This window comes from Mytilus edulis, chromosome 2 (genome assembly GCF_963676685.1).
Source record: "Mytilus edulis chromosome 2, xbMytEdul2.2, whole genome shotgun sequence".
Lineage (NCBI taxonomy): Eukaryota > Metazoa > Mollusca > Bivalvia > Mytilida > Mytilidae > Mytilus > Mytilus edulis.
Genome location: NC_092345.1, coordinates 22,451,244 through 22,474,671, shown reverse-complemented (window position 1 = coordinate 22,474,671; position 23,428 = coordinate 22,451,244). Strand labels below are relative to the sequence as shown.

The 23,428-nt window shown below is 31.3% G+C and overlaps 1 protein-coding gene across 1 annotated transcript in view; it reads left to right on the top strand.

Moving 5' to 3' along the window:
- Positions 1-23,428, top strand: part of LOC139511735 (polycystin-1-like protein 1) — a gene marked incomplete in the record, with an annotated part of 223,869 nt that overhangs the window by 64,649 nt on the left and 135,792 nt on the right. The window contains 2 exon segments of the mRNA XM_071298777.1: positions 20,535-20,621; positions 20,986-22,264. Of these exon segments, the coding sequence (XP_071154878.1) occupies positions 20,535-20,621; positions 20,986-22,264 (1,366 nt within the window).

Sequence of the window (23,428 nt, the reverse complement as noted above, 5' to 3'; positions counted from 1 at the left end):
TTTCAGACATTGGCTCTAGCCTGCTAGTATGTGTCATCTCTCTGTTGTATCTATGGACTTTTATTTCCCCTCGCTAATAACTGATTTTGCACAAGTTTTTCTGGTCTGTGTGTCTGTTCGTTCGTCCGTCTGTCCCGCTTCAGGTTAAAGTTTTTGGTAGAGGTAGTTTTTGTTGAAGTTGAAGTCCAATCATCTTGGTACTTAATACACATGTTACCTATGATATGAACTTCCTAATTTTAATTCCAAATTAGAGATTTTATCCCATTTTCACAGTCCATTGAACATAGGAAATGATAGTGCATATTGGGCATCTGTGTACTTGGGACAAATTCTTGTTTTATCTGTTTACCAGTCAGTCAATTTGTCAGTTTGGGTTTCTGAATGATAATTGGTCATAAGCTTACAATGAGATGAAATCAAAATTAGATTTATGGTCTCATAAAAAAAGAGGAAGATCTCTGCAAATTTTGGAAACAAGCTGGAACACATATGATACTAAAAAGATCTCAACTTAGATTGGTGTCAGCACATAAATTTCCAAAAGGTTATGGATACTTTAAAATATAACTATACATGTATAAGGGCAGGAACGTGGATTCTGGATGATAACAGTTGAACCTTATTTTTTGTATAGTTGAAACCAAGTTTTATTATATTGGCACACTATATGGTAGGAATAATCGACTAAATTGTTATTAAACTGCTTAGAAGTTGACTCCTAGAATGAAATTCAGACTAAGGCTATGTGAGTTTGGTACCTTAAGGTTCCTAAATTGTTATGTTCTATTTATATGTATTGACTATTTACTACCATATATTACTTCCTGAAGAAGTTCACTTAAAAGTATAATAATTGTTTAAGTCTTGGTAGATTTTCTACTATTGCTCTAGATAAAGCGGTTATTGACCCAAAGATATTTGTGTCTTGAGGATAAGATTCACTTGATCAGTTAGCTTTTTATGGCTGTCTTAAGAAACGAAATTACGGAAATTAATGATGTTTTTTATCGATATACCATTAAAGAAAAAAGGTAACCTTATTTAAACAATGTTCTGTCTGAAGTCTTGTAGAAATTCAAATTGTTAGAGATAATGTTCCAAATGTATTTGTCTTATCTTAATCTTTGAAATGCATTGATTCATTTTTCATGACTTTTCAGTGATCAGTGGAGTCTAGACCAGTTTGAATTTTAAAGGGAGCTTAATTCACATTTTGCCCAAAAGATGTGGTATGTCTGCCAATAGATATAATAGACATATTTACACTTGAATGCAAATATGTCCGCCATTACATAAAATCGCATAAGTAAAATTTGTCATCATTATTTAAAAACTTTGACATCATAAATAAAAAATGATTGTTGCTTGAGGTCAGAGAGTTATTTGGAGCAGATCTAAGGTCATTCGAAGTCAAAATTTAGCTTAATACCAAAAGTAAATATGTTTATGAGACAGCTCACCACCAGAGACCAGATAAAGTAAAAGTTAACAACAGAAGGTAACTGTATGACCTTCAACAATGAGCAAAACCATAGTACTTAGTTTGACAATTTGATGGCTCACAATACCTCCTTCTTTAACTTGATTTCCCAAAATCTGTATTTAGTTCCACTTTATGGACAGTTGTAATAAGATATTTACAGAAATTATTAAAACATATTAAAAACTGAAATAGGTCACAATGTCTGTAGAAAGATATTCATGGTTATATTAATTAAAGATGTATTTGTCTGGAGACTGGTTGGCCTAAAATTAACTGCTGTATTGATTTGTAATATCAACATAGGAAGGATCTGAAAACTACAGGTGCACACTTATATACAAAGAGATGCTTTCATTTTATTTTTGAATCTTTCCTTTTAACTTGACCACTTTTGAAATAAGGAAGTATTTTAATCAAGGATTACGGTATCTAACTGGTAAAAATATTACGAAAAAATGGGTCATACTGCAGATATTCTACTAGTTTTTATTTCAGAATTCAATTTTTGTGGTCATTGACATTCTTTTATAAAATCAGGGGTAACTTTGCAAAATTAATAGTTCATACTATTTTTATTTATTTATATATTTACGTATAAATATTTCTGTATTCAAAAGAGATACTCTAGCCAAAATAGAGCAGCTCATCTTGAAGATCTTTCTATGATAAAAATTAACTGTATGATGGTTATTATTATTTATGACTGCCTCATTGTGTCAAGAAATAATGTTCATAATGTGACATCCTAAAGAGAGTGGTTATTGAAGCATTTAATGTGATGGAACTCAATATTACCTATGTTAGAAGTATCTTTCTACAGATACCTACATTAAGAATGCTGACAACTGAAAGTTAGGCGAATCAAAATAATCTGTATTGTTGGGTTGCTCAGGAAAATGGTTTGGACTACGAAAGATTTTTTTTCAATTTGCTAAATATTTTTACATGGAGGGCCTACAATTTTGTCATGTGTCATCACTGAAAGTGCCAATAAAACTACAGTGTAGACATTTGTAGACTCCTGTAAGCCATGTCAGCCATTATATTTTATTTTGGACTTCCAAAAAATAATATATATAGAAAAATAGGTAGTTTTGTTTTTGATACTGACTATATCATGTGGAATATCTAGACGAGCCCATTAGGGCGAGTTACGATATTCCACATGATATAGTCAGTATCAAAAACGAAACTACCTATTATACTGTTTATCGGTAATTATGATGTCACACAATGTATTGCCTAATATTTTCAGTGATACAGCCAGTACGTTGATACTCGAAAAAATTAGGCAGTAAGATCAAAGGGAAAATATATGAATTACCGATAAAAACATTCAAGAAGCATTTGTTATATTCATATTCTTGTTTGGTATCATTTAAAGTATTTAGCATTTAGTTTGGTGGTTTGACACATATGAGTTGCTAAAACTGTCAAAGAATCAGTTCAAGATAGAACACTTGTAAGCTGATCACCAAGTAGTACACCTTTATTTCTTTTTGAATCAATCAAAATTAATAGATCCAGCATCATAATGCTGAAATGATACAAGTTTAGTGACATTCAAAGTTTCTGTAGATTCATTGATGTTAAGACAGATAAAAGTTTAATTAACACATGTAATAAGTACAGTTACATAACAAACACATTAATGTTCATTCTCGGTAGACACATCTACTCACTTTTCTCAAATTTGTAAGTTATGGTATTATATATAATGGTGGTCTTTGTTAAAAATGATATAATAGTCTGATTGAAATACAGATACAGAGTTCATGCTTTGCTTACAAGGATCTGACAGTGCTCGGTATCACTTTCTATTTTTAAGACCTTTCTGGATCGTCTGGTTTTGCCATATGACCAGCACACACCTCCAAAAATATGAAGGCTGAAATTTCATTGACTGATTTAACAATTACAAGAGCAGAAAATAGACTAAAGTTTTGTCAAATCCTTGTAAGCAAAGCATGAACAGTTTCTTTAATCAGATTTGCTATATTTGAAACATATACATTTATGCTGATAATTTCACTCAACCACTTGTGCAATTGAAATGTGAAATGACCTTCAATAAATATGAGAAGATGTGGTATGAGTGCCAATGAGACAACTCTCCATCCAAGTTAAGTATACAATTTTAACGCCAAAAAACTGGTTTACTAACGTTTTCATTTTGGTTTAGTGGACTTTTCAGTTTTGATTATTTCTAGACGATATTTCGTCATTTTGAAGCAAGTTTGATTTACAGCAACAGGAATTAAGGAAAGATAAAATTGGGGATTAGTCACTTCTGCATGACATCATATTTAAATAAAGCCTGTTTCCCAAGCTGTCAAATATATAATTGAGTGGGTGAAAATTTCAGGTTATGAAATAGTTTGAGTCGAGCGTGATTATTTTAAAGACTTGATGGATTTTCTATGTCTCTAACATCTAATTAGTGAGGAAGAAAAACATAGATATTTTGTTACATTTCACTTTTTAACACATTTTTTATTATTTTCATTTACGATTTTGATATAATACCTTTTATGCCCTGGCGGTGTGTCCATCCATCCCATTTTTGATTCCGCATTCAGCATGCGTTCAGAGTTTAATTTTGGAGAGTGAGTTGTCAACTGTTATAATCCTTTTTTTACCTGGAAAATTGCAAAGCTTGGGGATTCATTTCTCAGACACATTATTATGCCCCATTTATGGGCATTATGTTTTCTGGTCTGTGCGTCCGTCAGTCCGTTCGTCTGTTTGTCTGTCCATCTGTCCCGCTTCAGGTGAAAGTTTTTGGTTGAGGTAGTATTTGATGAAGTTTAAGTCCAATCAACTTGAAACGTAGTACACATGTTCCCTATGATATGATATTTCTAATTTTCATGCAAAATTATAGATTTTATCCCATTTTTACGGTCCACTGCACATAGAAATTGATAGTGTGGATGCCATGTTTTTATGCCCCACCTATGATAGAAGAGGGGCATTATGTTCTGGTCTGTGGGTCCGTTTGTTAGTTCGTCCGTCTGTTCGTTCGTCCGTTTGTCTGTCCATTCGTCCCACTTCAGGTCAAAGTTTTTAGTCAAGGTAGTTTTTAATGAAGTTGAAGTCCAATCAACTTGAAACTTAGTACACATGTTCCTCATGATATGATCTTTCTAATTTTAATGTCAAATAAGAGATTTTACCCCAATTTCATGGTCCACTGAACATAGAAAATGATAGTGCCAGTGGGGCATCTGTGTACTTGGGACACATTCTTGTTATTATATTGCTTTGACATTAAAAGTTTGTGATTTGGTCAGTTTAAGGAGAACTACTGTACAGTAAGGGTTAGTTAATGATACATGCTATACAGTTCCTTCCTCAACCAATAAAAACAGACTACCACCAAATAGCGGTATAGAAATGAAAGTGGCGTTTAACACTTATCAATCAATCAATCAAATACGAATACCTCTCTATTCCAAAACCATCCATGGAGTTTGGTATGGGACATCAGCTACCCATTTTTCGGAACTATTTCAGATGAGGTGAGTTATCTGAAATTTTTGTTTTGGTTTCCAGTTTTGTAAAAATCAATGCAATGCACACCTGTTTTGTTTTCAAGTCTTCTAAAAAGTTTGAAAAAGAACCTTGAGATAATTTGTTAGGTTATGGACTTTCCAGATATCTATTGCAGGTATTTAAGGCAAACGCCCAGCTCTATTTTTTAATATGAATGTTATGAAATAGATTGCACTACTTTCATTAAGTTATTTAATGGACTTGGTTTGGCTGTATATTTTATTGCTATAAATCATCTGTGATAGGAATATTGAATTGGTTATCAGGATCTTTGCATTATCTGTAATGTATACAAGATTTCATATTCATGTTTATCTGACAGAATTTTATTGTCGCAAAACAAATTAAATGATAACAGTCCATATTGAAACACTTTCTATCTTTCTTATCCACCTGTGGCCCATCAGACTTCACTAAAATAGGGTGTAATCACATGTATTATCATCTGCTTTCTCATTGGTCAGCAAATTAAACAATTGAAGCTTAGGATAATGAAAGGGAGGCTTGATTCTCATCACTACGGCAACATTATTGCATGCATGATAACAATGGGGGAGGTGTGTGAGAATTTTTACCTGTTGGACAAAAGTCATCAGAAGTGGTATAGGAAGGTTAGAAAGAAATATTTGTACCGTAATTCAGGTTAGAATTTTAATTGTTATATTTGATGCATTTTTATTTGTACTGTTTTTGGAGAAAATGTTTCAGATGCAATATGTTTGCACTTTACTTCTTTGAAGTTTTTTTAGATTTAAAAAACATTTAACAGTTGCCAGATTTTATATCTTGTCTGTTATTTAAAGACTGTTTGTTAACGTCTTTAATCAGTGGTGATTAAAAGGCACCTTTTCAATACATTTATAATTTAAAATATTAAAAATTTTAGGGCATATTGTAAAGTCAAGATATGCAATTCAACAATAAACTGTTGTATTATAATAAAAAGTTGGCATTGAGAGAAAAATGAATTTTCTTTCATTCATCTTAATGCTTGATCAGATCCATGTCATAAATCTCACAACAAGGTAATTAAATAACAATTTGATACAGTGCAGTAAAGGATTTAACCCTTAAACCAGAAATTAAACACCTCAATACCTAGCTAGCTTTATTGTCAGGTATTGGCAAAGATAAATATTTTGACATGCTCTAAAGATGAATAATGGAACATGTTGAAAATACTGCTTTTGATAAAAGTTAGTTTTAAACTGAGGTATTGTTGAGTTTCAGTTATGAATTGTTGTAAAATGTTTTGTTTCTGTGTTACTGTTTGACTGACTTTTATCCCACGCTTATAATGCTCCTCCTTTCAGAGAAGCACTTTGGAAGCATTGAAATTTATAAAGTGATGTTATCATTTGTTAAAATTTTTTTTCCCTCTTATTAAAAGTTTGCTGTACCATTAAGTGTATGATGATTCTTATGAAAACTTTCAAAGTTTTTTACATAATGGGGCTTGAATCTGGTAAATTGATATGCTACTGGTGAGTTATTGAATCTTGGGTACCAGATATTTAATATGAACCAGTTGAAGTTATAATAATATATATATATAGGAAAACACCCAAGGATAATCTGTAATAAAGCGAAATTAGATAGTAGTGCATTTTTGTTTGTGATAATGAACATTGAAATCAAATATGGCAAATACATAAATTTATTTTTAATGACAAAAATATGTATATGAAGATTCATTTACGCAGTTTATATTTTGTAAAACCTGAAAGATCAAACCAATATTGTAGCACCAACTGAAAATAAATCAAATGTTAAATATAGAATTGATATAAAATTTGTTTTGCCCAATTGTTGCATTAGAATTGCACTTTTAAAGAGATTGTCAGATACATAAAACTATTAGGCCTCAAGTTTTTATGATTCACTGTGGTTATTTATTGGTATTAATATATGAAGGTAATCATCTATTTAAATATAAATGTTTACATGTCTTTATATGTGACACATAAGAAAAAGATGTAAAGATATAATAGATTATAGATATTATATTTCAATGGTAATTGTATATGGTAGTCTAAGACTGGTTGAGAAAACTAATATAAAATCGCATATGAAAAAAATATTACAATAAAATAAAGGGTTTATGAAAATGCTGAATATAAATGGAGCTTAATAATAAATCGAATAACTTTTTTATTTTACTAGTTACAGTTCCAACAAGTACTATTAAAGAAATCTGTCACGTTATCGATATATATGTACTATTTATAAATCTAAACATATTTACATTCAAGATACCCCTAACTATTATGTAAAGGAGTAGGTCCGGTAAGGGCCGATTTTAGCCTCAAATTTCAGGTTCATCTGACGAAAGATTTTGGACACTTTTTAAACACTTAAGTGTCTATTTCAATTGATTCAATTAGTTTATGTGAAAAATTTTAACTGATTGAGTCATTAAAAACGCTCAAATATGCCAAAAAATGTAACTTTTCAGATGGTTTTTGTCAAAAATGAAAGTGGCAGCATCTGTGTTCATCCTCAACCTTTATATATGTTATGTATTATCATCAAATACAACTTACATTTCAATATTAAGAATGAACAAAAATGTGACCACTTTCATTTAAGACAGAAACCGTCAACAATTTAACTAGAATGATAGAATTGTGAAGATTTCAGTAATTTAGCATGACTTAATGATGCTAGTACCCGACATATATGCATTTTATTGTTAAAAACAGCCCATATTTATGTAGCAGAAGCATTCTACTTTCCGATAAATAACTAAAAATTTACATTTTAACAATTTTGTAAAACTGCTATATTTTTGGGGTCAAAAAGGGGTCTTAGTGGACCTACTCCTTTACTGATTATGTCATTTTTTATGCATGATATCAATCGATGCATTATCCTTACATAGACATAGTTATTTCTTTTTAAATTATAAGATATGTACATGTATTTAACTGGTAAAAACTGGATGGACGGATGTGCATTGTATATTATTGTTCTTGGGGTAATCTATCAATCTTATTAAGAAGTAAACCCTCATGTTTTATTGATTGAAATGTGTACTAGAGTATCTAGACTGATACACTGGACCTGTTTCTTTGTCACAAGCATTCAGTCAACAGAAAGAGACGACATCAATCCTATACTCACTGCCCCTTGCAGGTATAAATTTTAAGGATCTTGATGACCAAATTCCTAGTTCAGGTTAGCAGGATACTTTTAAGACCAATATGAGATAGTCATTTGCTCAAGATATTTTATAAATGAAAGCAGTTAAAATATTACAAGCAAATTCACACCAAGGACCAGAAATAATGACCTCTGACACAAAAAAATAAAGGAATAAAGAAAAAAATATTGAGATAAAGATATTTGTGTAGCACATTTTACACCATGGCTATATAAATTTATGAATAGAGTCCGAAGTAAATAATATAAAGTATAGTCAAAGATGCATCATACCAGCTTAAACAATGATGACTTTAATAATTTACTGCAATATAACACTTTGGTTGGTAATTGGATAATGGTTCAAATTTCGCTTTAATCAATAGGATATATGCAGACATCGAATGGTCAGAAATTTGATTGTTCTTCCCTTCCCTCCTGTATCATAATCTGATGATAGAAAAATATAGAACAAGATTCCAATAATGCATGGTAAATTAAGTAAGTCACATGAGTACATTTCATCATGCAGAATCGTGCAGATGATTTCCACTTAAAGGACACTAGAATTATTTTTATGCAAAATTAGATTTGAATATGCAAGTCATTACTTGTCTGCCCCCTTTCCAGAGAGGATTAAATTTAAATATCTTCTTTTGGAAAGTTAAGTTTTTAGACTGTTTGGTAAGATAAAATTGAGAATGGAAATAAGGAATTTGTCAATGAGAAAACAACTAAACCAAAGAGCAGAAAACTGCAAAGGCCACCAATGGGTCTTTAATACAGTTAGAAAACCAGCACCTGAAGGCGTTCATAGTAAAACGAAACCATTCAGTATATGGTGCTATATTCACTCCTATCTGTTAAATAAGGCAAATGATCCACTTGAGTGATTATAAACTGCTTCCCATATTAGTTGGTGAAAATAATAGGAGAAAGTCCTGTAAACGAAATACCAGAATTTTATTATTTGACATTTAAATGAAAAGTAGTAAAAATCTGACTCATTGTACTTGTATCTGCAGGTAAACTAAGGGTGGGGTGTTCCACACATATTTATATATATATATATATATATATAAGTTATTGTTATACAATGCAAATACAGGGAACATTATTTATAGGTTAGAGAAGGTTATCTTGTGTTAGTTTCAATTTAAAAAGGATTAAATCAGTTGTTCTGGCAATAATGTATGATACATTTTATTTCTTGATTTAACCTGCAGATATTTTTGTTAACAAAAGGTTACAAACGAAATTGTATATTAAAGAAAATGAGAAGTTTTATATATGATTTTTTGCGATAGTATATATATTAAGTTCCAGTTGTGAACTTAAATGTGATCTGATAAAAGATAAAGTATCTGAACAGTGGCTATTGTTTTTAATGTAAGAATTCCGTATTGTTAAGTTCAAAATAAAAAATTTGACATTGAAGTTTTAATGCCCCATTCATGGGCATTAAGTTTTCTGGTCTGTGCGTCCGTCTGTCTGTTCGTCCATCCATCCGTTCGTCTGTTTGTTCGTCCGTCCGTCCATCCGTTCATCCCGCTTCAGGTTGAAGTTTTTGGTCGAGGTAGTTTTTGATGAAGTTGAAGTCCAATCAACTTGAAACTTAGTAAACATGTTCCCTATGATATGATCTTTCTAATTTTAATGCCAAATAAGAGATTTTCCCATATTTTCACACTCACTCCACTGAACATAGAAAATGATAGTGCCGATGTGGCATCCGTGTACTTGGGACACATTCTTGTTATACTTTTTCAAAATGTAAATTTCATCATTTGTTTAATTAAAAAAAATATAATATTGCAATTAAAGGTTTACATTATATATCCCTGTTCATGTGGTTATGCAGTTGTGCAACGTTCTAATATTCTAAAGATTCAAGATTCAATATGTTATTCTAGTATATTTAGATATATAATACCAAATGTGAAGAATTGATTTTGCATGTTTCTAACTCTGCAAATTTATAAACATACGAAAATCTATACTTTTTAATATAGATAATTCTATATGAATATATTTTTCCAAAAATTGTGTTTATGATTTATATTAAAAGTTTTCTTCTTTAAGAGAAAGTCTTATTAAACCTAACATTTTTTATTATTGTCAATTCATGCCTAGTATTATATGCCTTAAAACAATGATTGATATTACCGATTACTTGAATAAAATGAAAATCTGGCTAGATTCAATCTTTTAAAATTTAATAAAGCTTTGTTGTTCAGAACAAATATTAAAAACTGTTATTACAATTTGAGAGATAAAAGATTTCAAATAAAGATTTCAAATTATTATCAGTACTTTATCAAAGCTGTTTTTCATAAGAAACATTTAAGTGAGGTTAAAAATTCAATTTGATCAACCATTGTAACAGAATAGAATGGCCTTGAAATTTGACAATAAATTATTTAAAGCACAGTGTGGTATTTGTATCCCTTTATCCCAGAATGCATTTTGTTGGGAAAATTGAAACTTTAAAGTATGAAAAAGAATTTCACCTCAATGGCTTATAAAGTCATGTCTGTAAAGCATGGTGACCTTTTAACCCCGTAACAGACATCTCTCTTTTCTTTAAATTGATGTATGCTCAATGTAATCACATTAGTCTTTATAAATTTATCTGAGCAGAAAATTATGACCTAAAATTGCTCTGTTCAGGCTCAGGAATTATAAATTAAATAAAGAACTATATGTTTAGCTGTATAGATTTTAGGTCAAGATTAATGGTTAAAACACAATTTGTAAGATATTTGTAGCTATTATCATTTTACCCAAAAATATCTCAAATTTTATATTTTATTAAACCACAAGGCAGATTTAATATGACTAATATGTTTAAAGAGTCTATTTAAAGCTCAGTGTAAATGGATTTTTTTCTCAATAAAAACCTTTTAAGATATTGACCACAAGAGCTAATGAAAAGTTTGTTTGTTATAGTTTACTGTAAACCAACTTAATTTCGTAAGCGATTAATTTTCGCGACTTTTCGTGAGTAGAAAAATAACGTGAAATTTAATCATCGCGAATATGTATAACTTGAATCTTTCCTTATTAAAATACATCAAGTTAATTAGAAAATCGCGAAATTAAATCGCCGCGAAGGAGGCCTGACAAGCTGGGGATAAACGTGAAATAAATTATCCGCAAAAATAAGTTGGTTTACAGTAATTTTTTTCTATGCGATTGTACAATTTTATGATTGTCAATTTTCACTTTTAACTTGCAAACCCTATTTCATATAAAAGATAGTGTTTGCCATGGAAATGTTATTCCATGACTGGCCGAAATTGATTGTGTGAGCTATTGCAATACTTGAGACATTTTTCTCACATTCTTTGAATTCTAACATTTTCATCATCTTGTCTGAAGCTAAACGGCCAAATTAAACCAAACTTATGGGAGGAATCATCTTTGCTCTTCAACTTTGTACTTTATTTGGCCTTTGTAACATTTTTTTTTATTTGAGCGTCACTGATGAGTCTTTTAAAGACCAAACACGCGTCTGGCGCAAATAAAAAAATTTCAATCCTCGTATCTATGATGAGTTTATCTATTGAGGGTGTGGTGTAATTTCAGATATAACAATTGATAGCTGTTTACTATATGTCCAATGGCAAATATTTCATGCATATTTAGAACAAAGAATGTTGAAAACTGTTGAGACATGTTCCGACACTTTGTCTGTGGAATGTATCAACTATATCACTTTATTCATCAATGGGAGGGTGGAGAAAGTTGGGGACATTGACTTAATCAAGAGGTATGAATGTCTAGGGATGTAAATTGAAAAATAATATGATAATAATTGGCTGTTTAATCAAATTGTCTTGTTGTATATGCCATGTTTAGTGACAAGCTATCAAGGAAATAATGGCATTATATCTAATTACCTCTCTATGACCCTAGAATGCATGACATTTACATGACAGGACCAAATACTCACATGACAAAGTTTGGGAACATATCTAATTGTAGAACTATTGAGATGTATTGTTGAATATTCAAAGAGATGTGAATGTGTATCAGTGGGGCTGAATTTCATTATCTAACAGGTTTGTATACTAGATATGCATTCATTGTGTAGCTTAATTCTTCCGAGTTTCAGCTTTAGTTCTTTTTGAGGATGTTAGTAATAATACGTTTTTTAAAAGACACCCGTTTTTGTTTTCAGATCTTTTTTTTTAGAGTTTGCATGAGTATTACGGTTAAAGATAACTGACAAGTCATAGAGAAATGATTAAATCATTTGTTTTCATGTTTTATATTGTGTAACATCTTCAAGTTTTAGCTTTGGTTCATTTTGACGATGTTTGTAATAATACCTTTAAAGACACCAGTTTTTGCTTTTAGAACATTTTTTTTTAGAGTTTGCATGTGTTTAAAGATAACAGACCTTAGTTATAAAGAAATGATTAAAAAAAGTTATTTTTTTTATGTTTTATAATGCTTAATATCTTTTGTTTTTAAGCATGATCTCAGCCTTTTACATTTGTTTGACGTGTTTGAACTTTTGATTTTGCCATTTGATTACAGACTTTCCTTTTTGAATTTTCTTCAGAGTTTATTATTTTTGTGATTTTTCGTTTTACATGAACAGTATTCAGATAAAGATTAGAAGTTTTCATGCACTTTTACAGATCTACTCTATACTGATATTAGATTGATAGTCACTGAAACAAAAGTGCAAAGATGAAAAAAGACCTGGCAATTTTTTACAACATGATTGTATATGAATTTATGTTAAAATTGGTATAAATAATCATTATTTCCTTTTTTATTCTGGAAATTGACAAACTATTACACAGGATGATTAGAACATAAAAGTATTCATTGCTTGATTAAATACATCTATCATTACCATGTAATCACCAATCTGCAAATTGAAAAATATCAAACTAGTTGCTGTTTCATTATAATGCCCAGTCAGGATTTTCTTAATGGGTACCACTTTAAATACCCAAGCGTTTAATTGGAAAATTATTTCCTATTATCCCTTATCAGAAAATGATGGATAGGGTTCAGAGCCAATCTATGTTTCTTAATAAGGAGATAGAGAAGACATTTTCACGTCCGCAGGTTATTAATAATACGTTGCAAATGGGATTTCCATATGACAAAAGGGCATAAAATGCATCTGATATGCAGAATAAATATGTTTGTTATCCTTTATTTTCTTGATCCTATTTTATTTCCTGAGTTTGTGAGATGGGTTGACAATAAGAGTGTGGAGATGTTTTATTTTTTTGTCAATTAAGATGGTTGTTTATGAGCATCTTTGCCCATCCGTGGGTTTTCTGTAATGAATTTTGAAGTCATCAGTTATTGTATAGCGCCCGAGACTCTAACAGTTAATGCTGTATGATGTAAAATAAAATAGTATTCTTATGCAAATAAATTACTCATACTGGATCCTTTGCATGTTTAGCTAATATTTCACATGAATAATAGGTTGCGTAATGTAACTCAAATGAAATTTTTATTTTATGTTAGATAAAGAATGAAATGGTTGTAATAGTAAAGTGTCTCCTTTACTGGTCTTTTATATAAAGGAAATGTTTCTGAGTATTTTTTACATCCCTGGATTTTTGATTTTGAGGTTTGAGCCTGCCTGATTAAGGTACATTCAGAAAAACGCAAAATTTATAAAGTCCTGGTATCAATAGTATGGATAGTCTTGCCTTTATCAGTGCAGTAAATATCATATGTGAGAGGGTAATTGGAATTGTATAAATCTTATCATGACATAATACAGTTATAAAATTATTTATAATCTTATGGTCACTTCAAAAGTTTCCTGTATTAACTTTTGGAATTAAAAGCTTGCAATGACTTAACAAGACACCTGTTTAAATAAATTATTAAAATAAAAGGACTTTGAAAGCTTATTCTTCTGCAAAGTGGGAGATAAAGGAATAGATCCAAATAATATCTGCAATAGAAAGAAAATATTTAAGAAAATGCCATTTTAAAGTTTTATTGAGAAAGGAGAATTCTTTTGACTTTATCTTGGTTAACAGACCAAACAAGGAAAGACTACTTTTTATACGACCTTTTGCGTCATATGATGTTGTCGTCTGCCATTTAGTTTCCGGACAATAACTTAAGTTTTAGTGAATGGATCTCTATAACTTTTTGAGAGAAGGTTCAAAAACACTAAGGAAAGGTTGGGATTGATTTTTGGGGTTGTGGTTCCAATAGTTTAGGTATTAGGGGCCAAAAAAGGGCCCAAATAAGCATTTTTCTTGGTTTTCGCACAATAACTTAAATATAAGTAAATAGAAATCTATGAAATTTAAACACAATGTAAATGACCACATTGATTTTTGGAGTGTTGGTCCGGACAGTTAAGGAATTAGGGGCCCTAAAAGGACAAATGTGAAATTTTAACACAAGTTTTATGACCACAAAAGAGAGGGGTGGATTGATTTTGGGAGTTTATTTCGAACAGTTTAGGAATAAAAGGCTTGAAAGGGCCCAAATAAGCATTTTTCTTGGTTTTCGCACATTAACTTTATTTTTAGTGAATAGAAATCTATGACATTGAAAACACAAGGTTAATTACCACAAAAGGAAGGTTGGGATTTTGGGAGTTTTCGTCCGAATAGGTTAGGAATTAGGGGCGGAAAGGGTCCAAAATTTAACTTTGTTTGATTTCATCAAAAATTGAATAATTGTCGTTCCTGGATATGCCGAATCTAACTGTGTATTTAGAATCTTAATATTTTGTCCCATTTTCAAATTCGTCTACATTAAGGTCCTAAAGGTCAAAAATCAAATTAAGGTTGATTTTAACAAAAATTGAATTCTTGGGATTCTTTGATATGCTGAATCTTAACATGTACTTAGATGTTTGTTTATGAGTGCAGTATTCAAGTTAGTCCAAATTGAGGTATAAAATTAAACTTTGTTTGCTTTCAGCTAAACTTGAATATATGGGGTTCTTTGATATGCTGAATCTAACCATATATATTTAGATTTTTGAAAATTTGGGCCCTGTTATTTAATTGGTCAGCATTGAGGTCGAAAGGGTTCAAAATTGAACTTTATTACATTTCTTCAAAAATTGAATTCTTGGGGTTCTTTGATATGCTGAATCTAACCATGTATTTTGATTTTGGATATTGGATCATAATAGGTAAATGTCCAATTTAAAAGTTTTTAAGTTTAAGTTCTTAGACCACATTCATTCTGTGTCAGAAACCTATGTTGTTTCAACTATTTAATCACAATCCAAATTCAGGCTTGTATCAAGCTTGAATGTTGTGTCCATACTAGCCCCAACTGTTTACGGTTCGACTTCTGTGGTCATATAAAGCTGCACCCTGCGGAGCACCTGGTTTGTGCCTTAAATTGATAAACATTTCAAAATATTTTTTCATTTGATTACTGTTTTCATTTTAAGAAAGGAAGACATTTGAATAAAAGGATTTTCCAAAAAAAAATTGTCAAGTTTGCATACTTTTCTATGTGTATGTGTTACAGTAAAACAGTCTGGAAGCTAGAGAGAAAGAAAAAAAGAAGCAAACAAACTTAATTTGATAATATCACCATTTCAATATTGCTAATCATATTTTGGCTTGAAAAGATCTGCAATGAAAACAAAGATTCATTATGGAACTTGCTCATTATTGTGAAAAAAATGGCTTTTATGAGAAAACTGCCTACAGTATTGAATGATATGATGAAAGTCAAAAGACAGTTTGCATGTGGAAAGATCATCATGAAGCTATATCTTCAGAATGTTCAATGTTCAAATCTTTCAGACATGTTAGTAAATTATTGTACACCTTAATTAACTTTGGCATTTTCTAATGAATTTGTAAGTGAATTGTGCAGCAAATGCTTTTGAGACCTACTAATCAAGAAAAGCAGCAATTTTATGAGTTTAAGATATATATTTTGGGTCAAGAAATGGCATTAAATTTAAACACTATTAATGATTGAGCTGCTAGCTAATGTCAGTATCATGGAATGGCAATATTGTTTTTGAAATATAGAAATAACTGAAATTATTATTACTCTAAATTGATGACTTTTTTTTTACATATATATATATACATCATTTCTGCCAAAAAATTGTTTGTTTGTTTTCCCTGTTGACCCATGACCTGACAAAATAAACAGCAATTAGTGAGAGAATCTGATGAGAGTGTTAATGATACTAGTTTGTCAGTGTGCTGTCATCAGTTGAAACTGGTTTCCTGTCAAAGAGTTTGATTTATGCCTTTTCTCTCTTTTATGTTCATCACTTGAATTGCATTGAAATCTTTAGGGAAATTTGTGGAAAGTCTTGGCAGTGTTGTTAGCAAAGTTAATTTGTTGTTTTATAAAGATTTTGGTATTTGAAAGAATTACTTGTCACTTGTGAAAGATAGCAATCATTTAACAGGATTATGTAATGAATGATTTATAAAAGAATGAGGACATTTATTTTGTCTTTTTGTGTTGTATTGACAATGAAAAGATCTATTCTTGATGACCTAGGTTTGAACAGATGGACAGTTGGTTATATTTCATAACAGTAAGTATTAATAAAGTTGAACTGTCAGGCAGTACCAGTTTTTCTTTGAAATAAACATAAAAGTTGGAAGCTATAATCATCACTCATCTGTGTATAAATTTGTTTGGTTGTCTTTTGAAAAAGCTTAGTTTCTTCAGGAACAAATCATAAACTCATGGAATCAAACAAAAGAGCTCTAACATTTGGTTTTATCCTTTTTCACTTTTAAAGCTGATGGCAAAATTCAACTAAATTTTCAAGAAATTGAGTCTAAAAATCTCAGTCTATGTCAGGCATTGTTCCGATTTAACTGTATAAATCTTGTCTATGTGCAGCACCTTGTCAAGGCTTGGATGAGATAATATTAAGTGTCCATGCATGATTTAACTGTATAAATCTTGTCTATGTGTGGCACCTTGTTATGGTTTGGATGAGAAAATATTAAGTGTATAAATCTTGTCTATGTGCAGCACCTTGTCATGGTTTGGATGAGATGATATTAAGTGTCTTGTCTATGTGCAGCACCTTGTCATGGTTTGGATGAGATGATATTAAGTGTCTTGTCTATGTGCAGCACCTTGTCATGGTTTGGATGAGATAATATTAAGTGTATAAATCTTGTCTATGTGCAGCACCTTGTCATGGTTTGGATGAGATAATATTAAGTGTATAAATCTTGTCTATGTGCAGCACCTTGTCATGGTTTGGATGAGATGATATTAAGTGTATAAAACTTGTCTATGTGTGGCACCTTGTTATGGTTTGGATGTGATGATATTAAGTGTATTTCTTGTCTATGTGCGGCACCTTGTCATGGTTTGGATGAGATGATATTATGTGTCTTGTCTATGTGCAGCACCTTGTTATGGTTTGGATGAGATGATATTAAGTGTATAATTCTTGTCTATGTGCGGCACCTTGTCATGGTTTGGATGAGATGATATTATGTGTCTTGTCTATGTGCAGCACCTTGTTATGGTTTGGATGAGATGATATTAAGTGTATAAATCTTGTCTATGTGCGGCACCTTGTCATGGTTTGGATGAGATGATATTATGTGTCTTGTCTATGTGCAGCACTTTGTCATGGTTTGGATGAGAAAATATTAAGTGTATAAATCTTGTCTATGTGCAGCACCTTGTCATGGTTTGAATGAGATGATATTAAGTGTATAAATCTTGTCTATGTGTGGCACCTTGTTATGGTTTGGATGAGAAAATATTAAGTGTATAAATCTTGTCTATGTGCAGCACCTTGTCATGGTTTGGATGAGATGATATTAAGTGTCTTGTCTATGTGCAGCACCTTGTCATGGTTTGGATGAGATGATATTAAGTGTCTTGTCTATGTGCAGCACCTTGTCATGGTTTGGATGAGATAATATTAAGTGTATAAATCTTGTCTATGTGCAGCACCTTGTCATGGTTTGGATGAGATAATATTAAGTGTATAAATCTTGTCTATGTGCAGCACCTTGTCATGGTTTGGATGAGATGATATTAAGTGTATAAATCTTGTCTATGTGTGGCACCTTGTTATGGTTTGGATGAGATGATATTAAGTGTATGAATCTTGTCTATGTGCAGCACCTTGTCATGGTTTGGATGAGATGATATTAAGTGTATAAATCTTGTCTATGTGCAGCACCTTGTCATGGTTTGGATGAGATGATATTAAGTGTATAAATCTTGTCTATGTGCAGCACCTTGTCATGGTTTGGATGAGATGATATTAAGTGTATGAATCTTGTCTATGTGCAGCACCTTGTCATGGTTTGGATGAGATGATATTAAGTGTATAAATCTTGTCTATGTGCAGCACCTTGTCATGGTTTGGATGAGATGATATTAAGTGTATAAATCTTGTCTATGTGCAGCACCTTGTCATGGTTTGGAGGAGATGATATTAAGTGTGTTGTCTATGTGCAGCACCTTGTCATGGTTTGGATGAGGTGATATTTAATGTCCATGCATGGAATGGCTTGTATGTTTTAAGGCCAATCAAAATGTATGTATTTTTAGTGTTACCTCCTTTAGAAAATAGGGATGATTTGTATTTAATTTGACTTGATTTTCTTGACCTTTAGTTTTATGAGGATATATGCAATTTTGTCACAATATTGACCAACAGTGCCTTTTAAACATTTTGAGGTATAAAAATATTGTTAGTAGGGAAATCTTATAAATTGTCTTATTTTGTTTTTTTGTTTTAGACCATTATTATGGTGGTTTGAATATTTGTTCAATGCTTATTGGTAGAATTGATTATATTTATTCAATGTCGAGGTCAGAGGTCAAAAGACAAGTTGAAACAACATTTTGCAAATGGAGGTGGTTTTCTGTGCAGTAACCTTGTTAGATAAAATGTCTCTTCATCAGAAATGATAATATGAAAAACCTTTTTATCGAAAAATAGGTTTTAACATGCCATCTAATGTTTAATAGCTTATTGTATAATCAAATCATATAATTATCAAGAATGTCTAAACTATGGGAGAGATTAATGCATTAGAAAGCATTACTTTCTTTGAGAATTACTGAAAATGATGATGCCAGACAGATTTCCGTTTGACCAGATTTCAAAGTTGACTACTTCTATAGCTATCGGAGTATGTAAATGTGGCCTCTGATTGGAAAATTGAACTGGCTTTAAGGCTGAATGCAGAATAAAGCGTATTTACGCTATGTCTGATTGTTTAAAAGTATGTCTACTATACGAAGGGAAAATCTTATAAAGATGTCCTTTAATTTGATCAAGCAAGAAAAAGGAGAGGCCTCATTGTCTCTTTTGTTTACTCTCTTTATAAGAGCTGGTGATTAATGGAAATGTACAAAATTTGAATGGGTTGTGCCGTACATCAGTCATCATAAGCCACAAAATCATTCAAACTATTCCAATTAGAAATTTAAAAAAAAGGGAATTTGTTATTTGACACATCATTGTATCTGTTTTCTTTTGGTTACATATAAAAATGAAAAGATATGTTAAGATTGCAAAAGGACAACTCTCAGCTACCAGATGCCAATGGAGAAAGGACTGTCCCTCTGGTATCTTTCCTCCCTCTTTTACAACTATAAGTTGTCAGACAGTGTAAAACTAATAAACTGATTTATGTAAAAAAAAAAGATTAACAACAACAACTGAATAACAGCCTTAGCTGACAATGAGGTATGGGCTTTGCTCATTGTTGAAGACCCTACAGTGACCTATAGTTGTTAATTTCTGTGTCATTTTGATCTCTTGTGGAGAGTTGTCTCAAATTAGGCAAACATACTACATCTTCTTTTTTATATTTTGTGTTTGAATGGGACTTCTATAATTCATATGTCTTCCTTGGTTGACTATAATGTGACTATTGCTGCACAGTCTATAACTTGTGCATGATTTATATCTTTTGTTTTAGTATATATCCCAAAATGGTATATACACTGTTGTGTGATAATGCTGTTTAGCATGTTTAGTAGTACTTTTAACTTGTCAATCTGCAACTTTCCCCAAATCATCTTGTACTCAATAATTTAGTTAACAAAATTGTTGACATTTTGATGGATGTCAAAAGTGACATAATCCTGGAGACTGCTATCCCTCATAGACGGTCAGAATTCAGGACACAAAATTCAACAATTTGAGCAGCTTTAATTGAATACATAGCAAGGAAATTATGTATTATAAGTTTTTATAGAAGTATAAGTGGATTTCCTAATTCTGAACATATTTGTATCATTTTATGATTTGATTATACTCAAGTTAAATGACATATAACTGACATAATATCATTTATCACTTAATTATGTAGATTAAAATGTGCTGATTAAAATGTTTTTTTTTTCTCTCTTTCAGACAATGGTTATGAGAAAGCCGGGTGTATACAAACAAACAGTTGAGGTTTGGAATACATTTGGTCATCTGTCAGAAACTTTGTATTTGGTGAGTAAAACATCTACTTATTTGGTCGGTATAACTCTTAGTCTGAGATACAACCATGAGACGATCATAATCCGAGTAGTCTTTCAAAAGTTTGACCTTATTTTATGGTAAAGCATAATATGCAATTACAGCTAATGGTTTGGTAGTGTGAAGCATAAAATAACAGCAATATCTTTTTAAGTTTAAAAAAAATGGACAATATGAATTCACAAATATTCATAAGTAGCAAAAAAAAATAGAATTGAGTTCAATGTGTATTTTTTTTATCTCTGAATTCTCTGCCTTACTTTTTGATTTTTCGTTTAACAGCAAAAAGTGACTTGCATAATTAAATTATAAGGTCAAGGATTTTTCCTTTCAATAGGTTGCTATGGAAGATAAGCTGATGAACCAAACATTTACAATACAATCAAATAGGACACAATTTTTACCTGGTCAGTCCGTCATTTTCCTGGTTACCATGGAGATAAGGTCAAGGTTCAATACCTCATTAAAAGTGCAGTTTTACAAAGACCATTATCACTTTGCAACATTAGAAGATTCAAATACCACTGCCTTGTCAATTAATTGTAAGCAAGGTGAAATGTCGATTGTGTCAACTTATGGCCGAGGGTGCATATTAGCTATCCAATTTGAACATGATTTTGTAGAAGAAGGCTCATTCGTTCCAGAAGTTTTTATTAGTAATGAGGAAATAACCCTTCAACAGAAGTTAGAATCGGCAATCATGATAGTAAATCGTCTTGAAGGAGCTAGACTTCAATTGGACAAAATCATCACAGTCAATCACACAACAAAAGTAACATTAAATTTAACAGTACCTTCGATCAGCATGACTGTTTCTTGGTTGGTTGTAAATGGAGAAGGAGCCTTTGTTACAAATAAATCAAGTTCCCATCCATATTTGATTTATAATTTTCCTGAACCAGGTTTTTATCACATTTTTTGTAATGCTAGTAACATAATAAACACTCTACATACAAGAAAAAGCATCCATGTCCTAGAACCAGTCCTAGATTTAAACATTTCTTGTGGAGAGAAACATGTACTACAGACTGATGAAGTCCTAAACTGCCTTTCTGATATCTCACAAGGAACAGATGTCCAGTTCAAATGGAGAGTTTTTAGTGACTCTAACTATATTCCTACAACAGTATCTAACAGTAATGTCACCTCACTAGCCTCCATTGTTCTTACTGAACCAGGCATCTACAATATAAGTGTTTCTGCTAGCAATGATGTCAGCACCATGTTAGTATACCTGGACAATCTAATCAAAGTTGAAGTTCCACTCACATATGTCATCATACAACAGAGAAAACCTAACATTTTAGGCGAAAAAACTGACCTGAAAATAATCATCTCGGAAAATAAAAAAAGTGATGTTGAATTAGAATTTGACTTTGGACAAGGCAGAGTTCAGTATAATTACACCTATGAACTATCCAATGGCGCTTACTATCTTGATTACATATTTGACAAGGCAGGCATACATAATGTTAAGGTATTTGCTTTCAATGGGGTTTCTGAAGTGGCCAGTTATGTGGAAGTCATTGTGGAACGTATGATAGAAAATCTGGAGATCACGATGGACAGGGCACCAGCTATTGGGGTACCAGCTGTATTTGTTGTAAAAACTGAAGGTAAATACATTTTGTTTACTTCCTTCAGTCTGTCTTGCTTTATGTCAATTAATCTCTATGTTATGTCCAGTAGGATTTGGAAATAGACTGTACTATGCCTGAAATTTTGCAGGTCTTCATTTGTAGATGGCGAAACATGCATGTTCTTTTTGTTTCAAATTGTTTTCACAAGCTTATTTAGATCAATAAGTTTTGTGCTTGTCTAGTAGAGAAGATATAACTCAACTAATCTAGTATCCTTTCATGTCCATTGTCCATTCTTTTTGTGACAGAGCTTTTCAATGATGGAAATAAGCAGTCTGACTTACTTGTGAATTGTAAAAGAAATATAAGACAGTCTTTTATAACTGCTTAAAATTAAATTTCTCAAAGATGTAGGTCAAAATCAAGTCCATTTCTTCTATTCTTGTTTTAAAATTTGTAAAATTGAATAGATAATATGTTTTGAAAGAGAAGCTGTACAACTGAAATATCAAAAATGTGTTATAGATATCTATTTACAGTAAAATGAGTTCTTATAATAACAAAGTCAAGCTGTCAAAGGTCAAGGTAATCTGATATATTGGTATCCCAAGGGGGTTCCTCAATTCACAATGACCTACTTTCATTGGTGTATTAAAAACTAGTGCCAACATGTTAAGAGTAATTTTGAAAATCAAAATTAGCATATTTATAGATTTCTATCACTCTTGACAGTTGTTTTATTTAAACTTCAACAATTTTCTTTGTAAATTTCCTGTTTCCTGTTATTCAATTGATGTATGAAGACAAACTTTCTTTCAAACTGCGTGTTGAATAAAGAATAATCAAATAGTGAATAAATAGACATTGACTTAAATCTTCTGAATGTTTTAACTGTGGAGAATAACCTTCGGTAATATCAGATTATATTGCAGATGTGTGCTTGTTGCTTGAATTGCATATAAAACTTGATTTTTATCCAGATTTTTTTATAGAACAAAGCGTCTCGCAGAACAATGTTTATTAATGAAATTAATTGATCATGCAAGATTTACAAAAATATAAATGTATCAGAATTCAGCCTCACGGTGGTTGGCTGTAGTCCAGTAAACATGAGTCATATTGCTTTGATTAAACTTGTCTTTAGAAGGAAGTGTACTTATAGAGATTGCATTCTAGTTGAATTAAAAATAGGTTCCATAC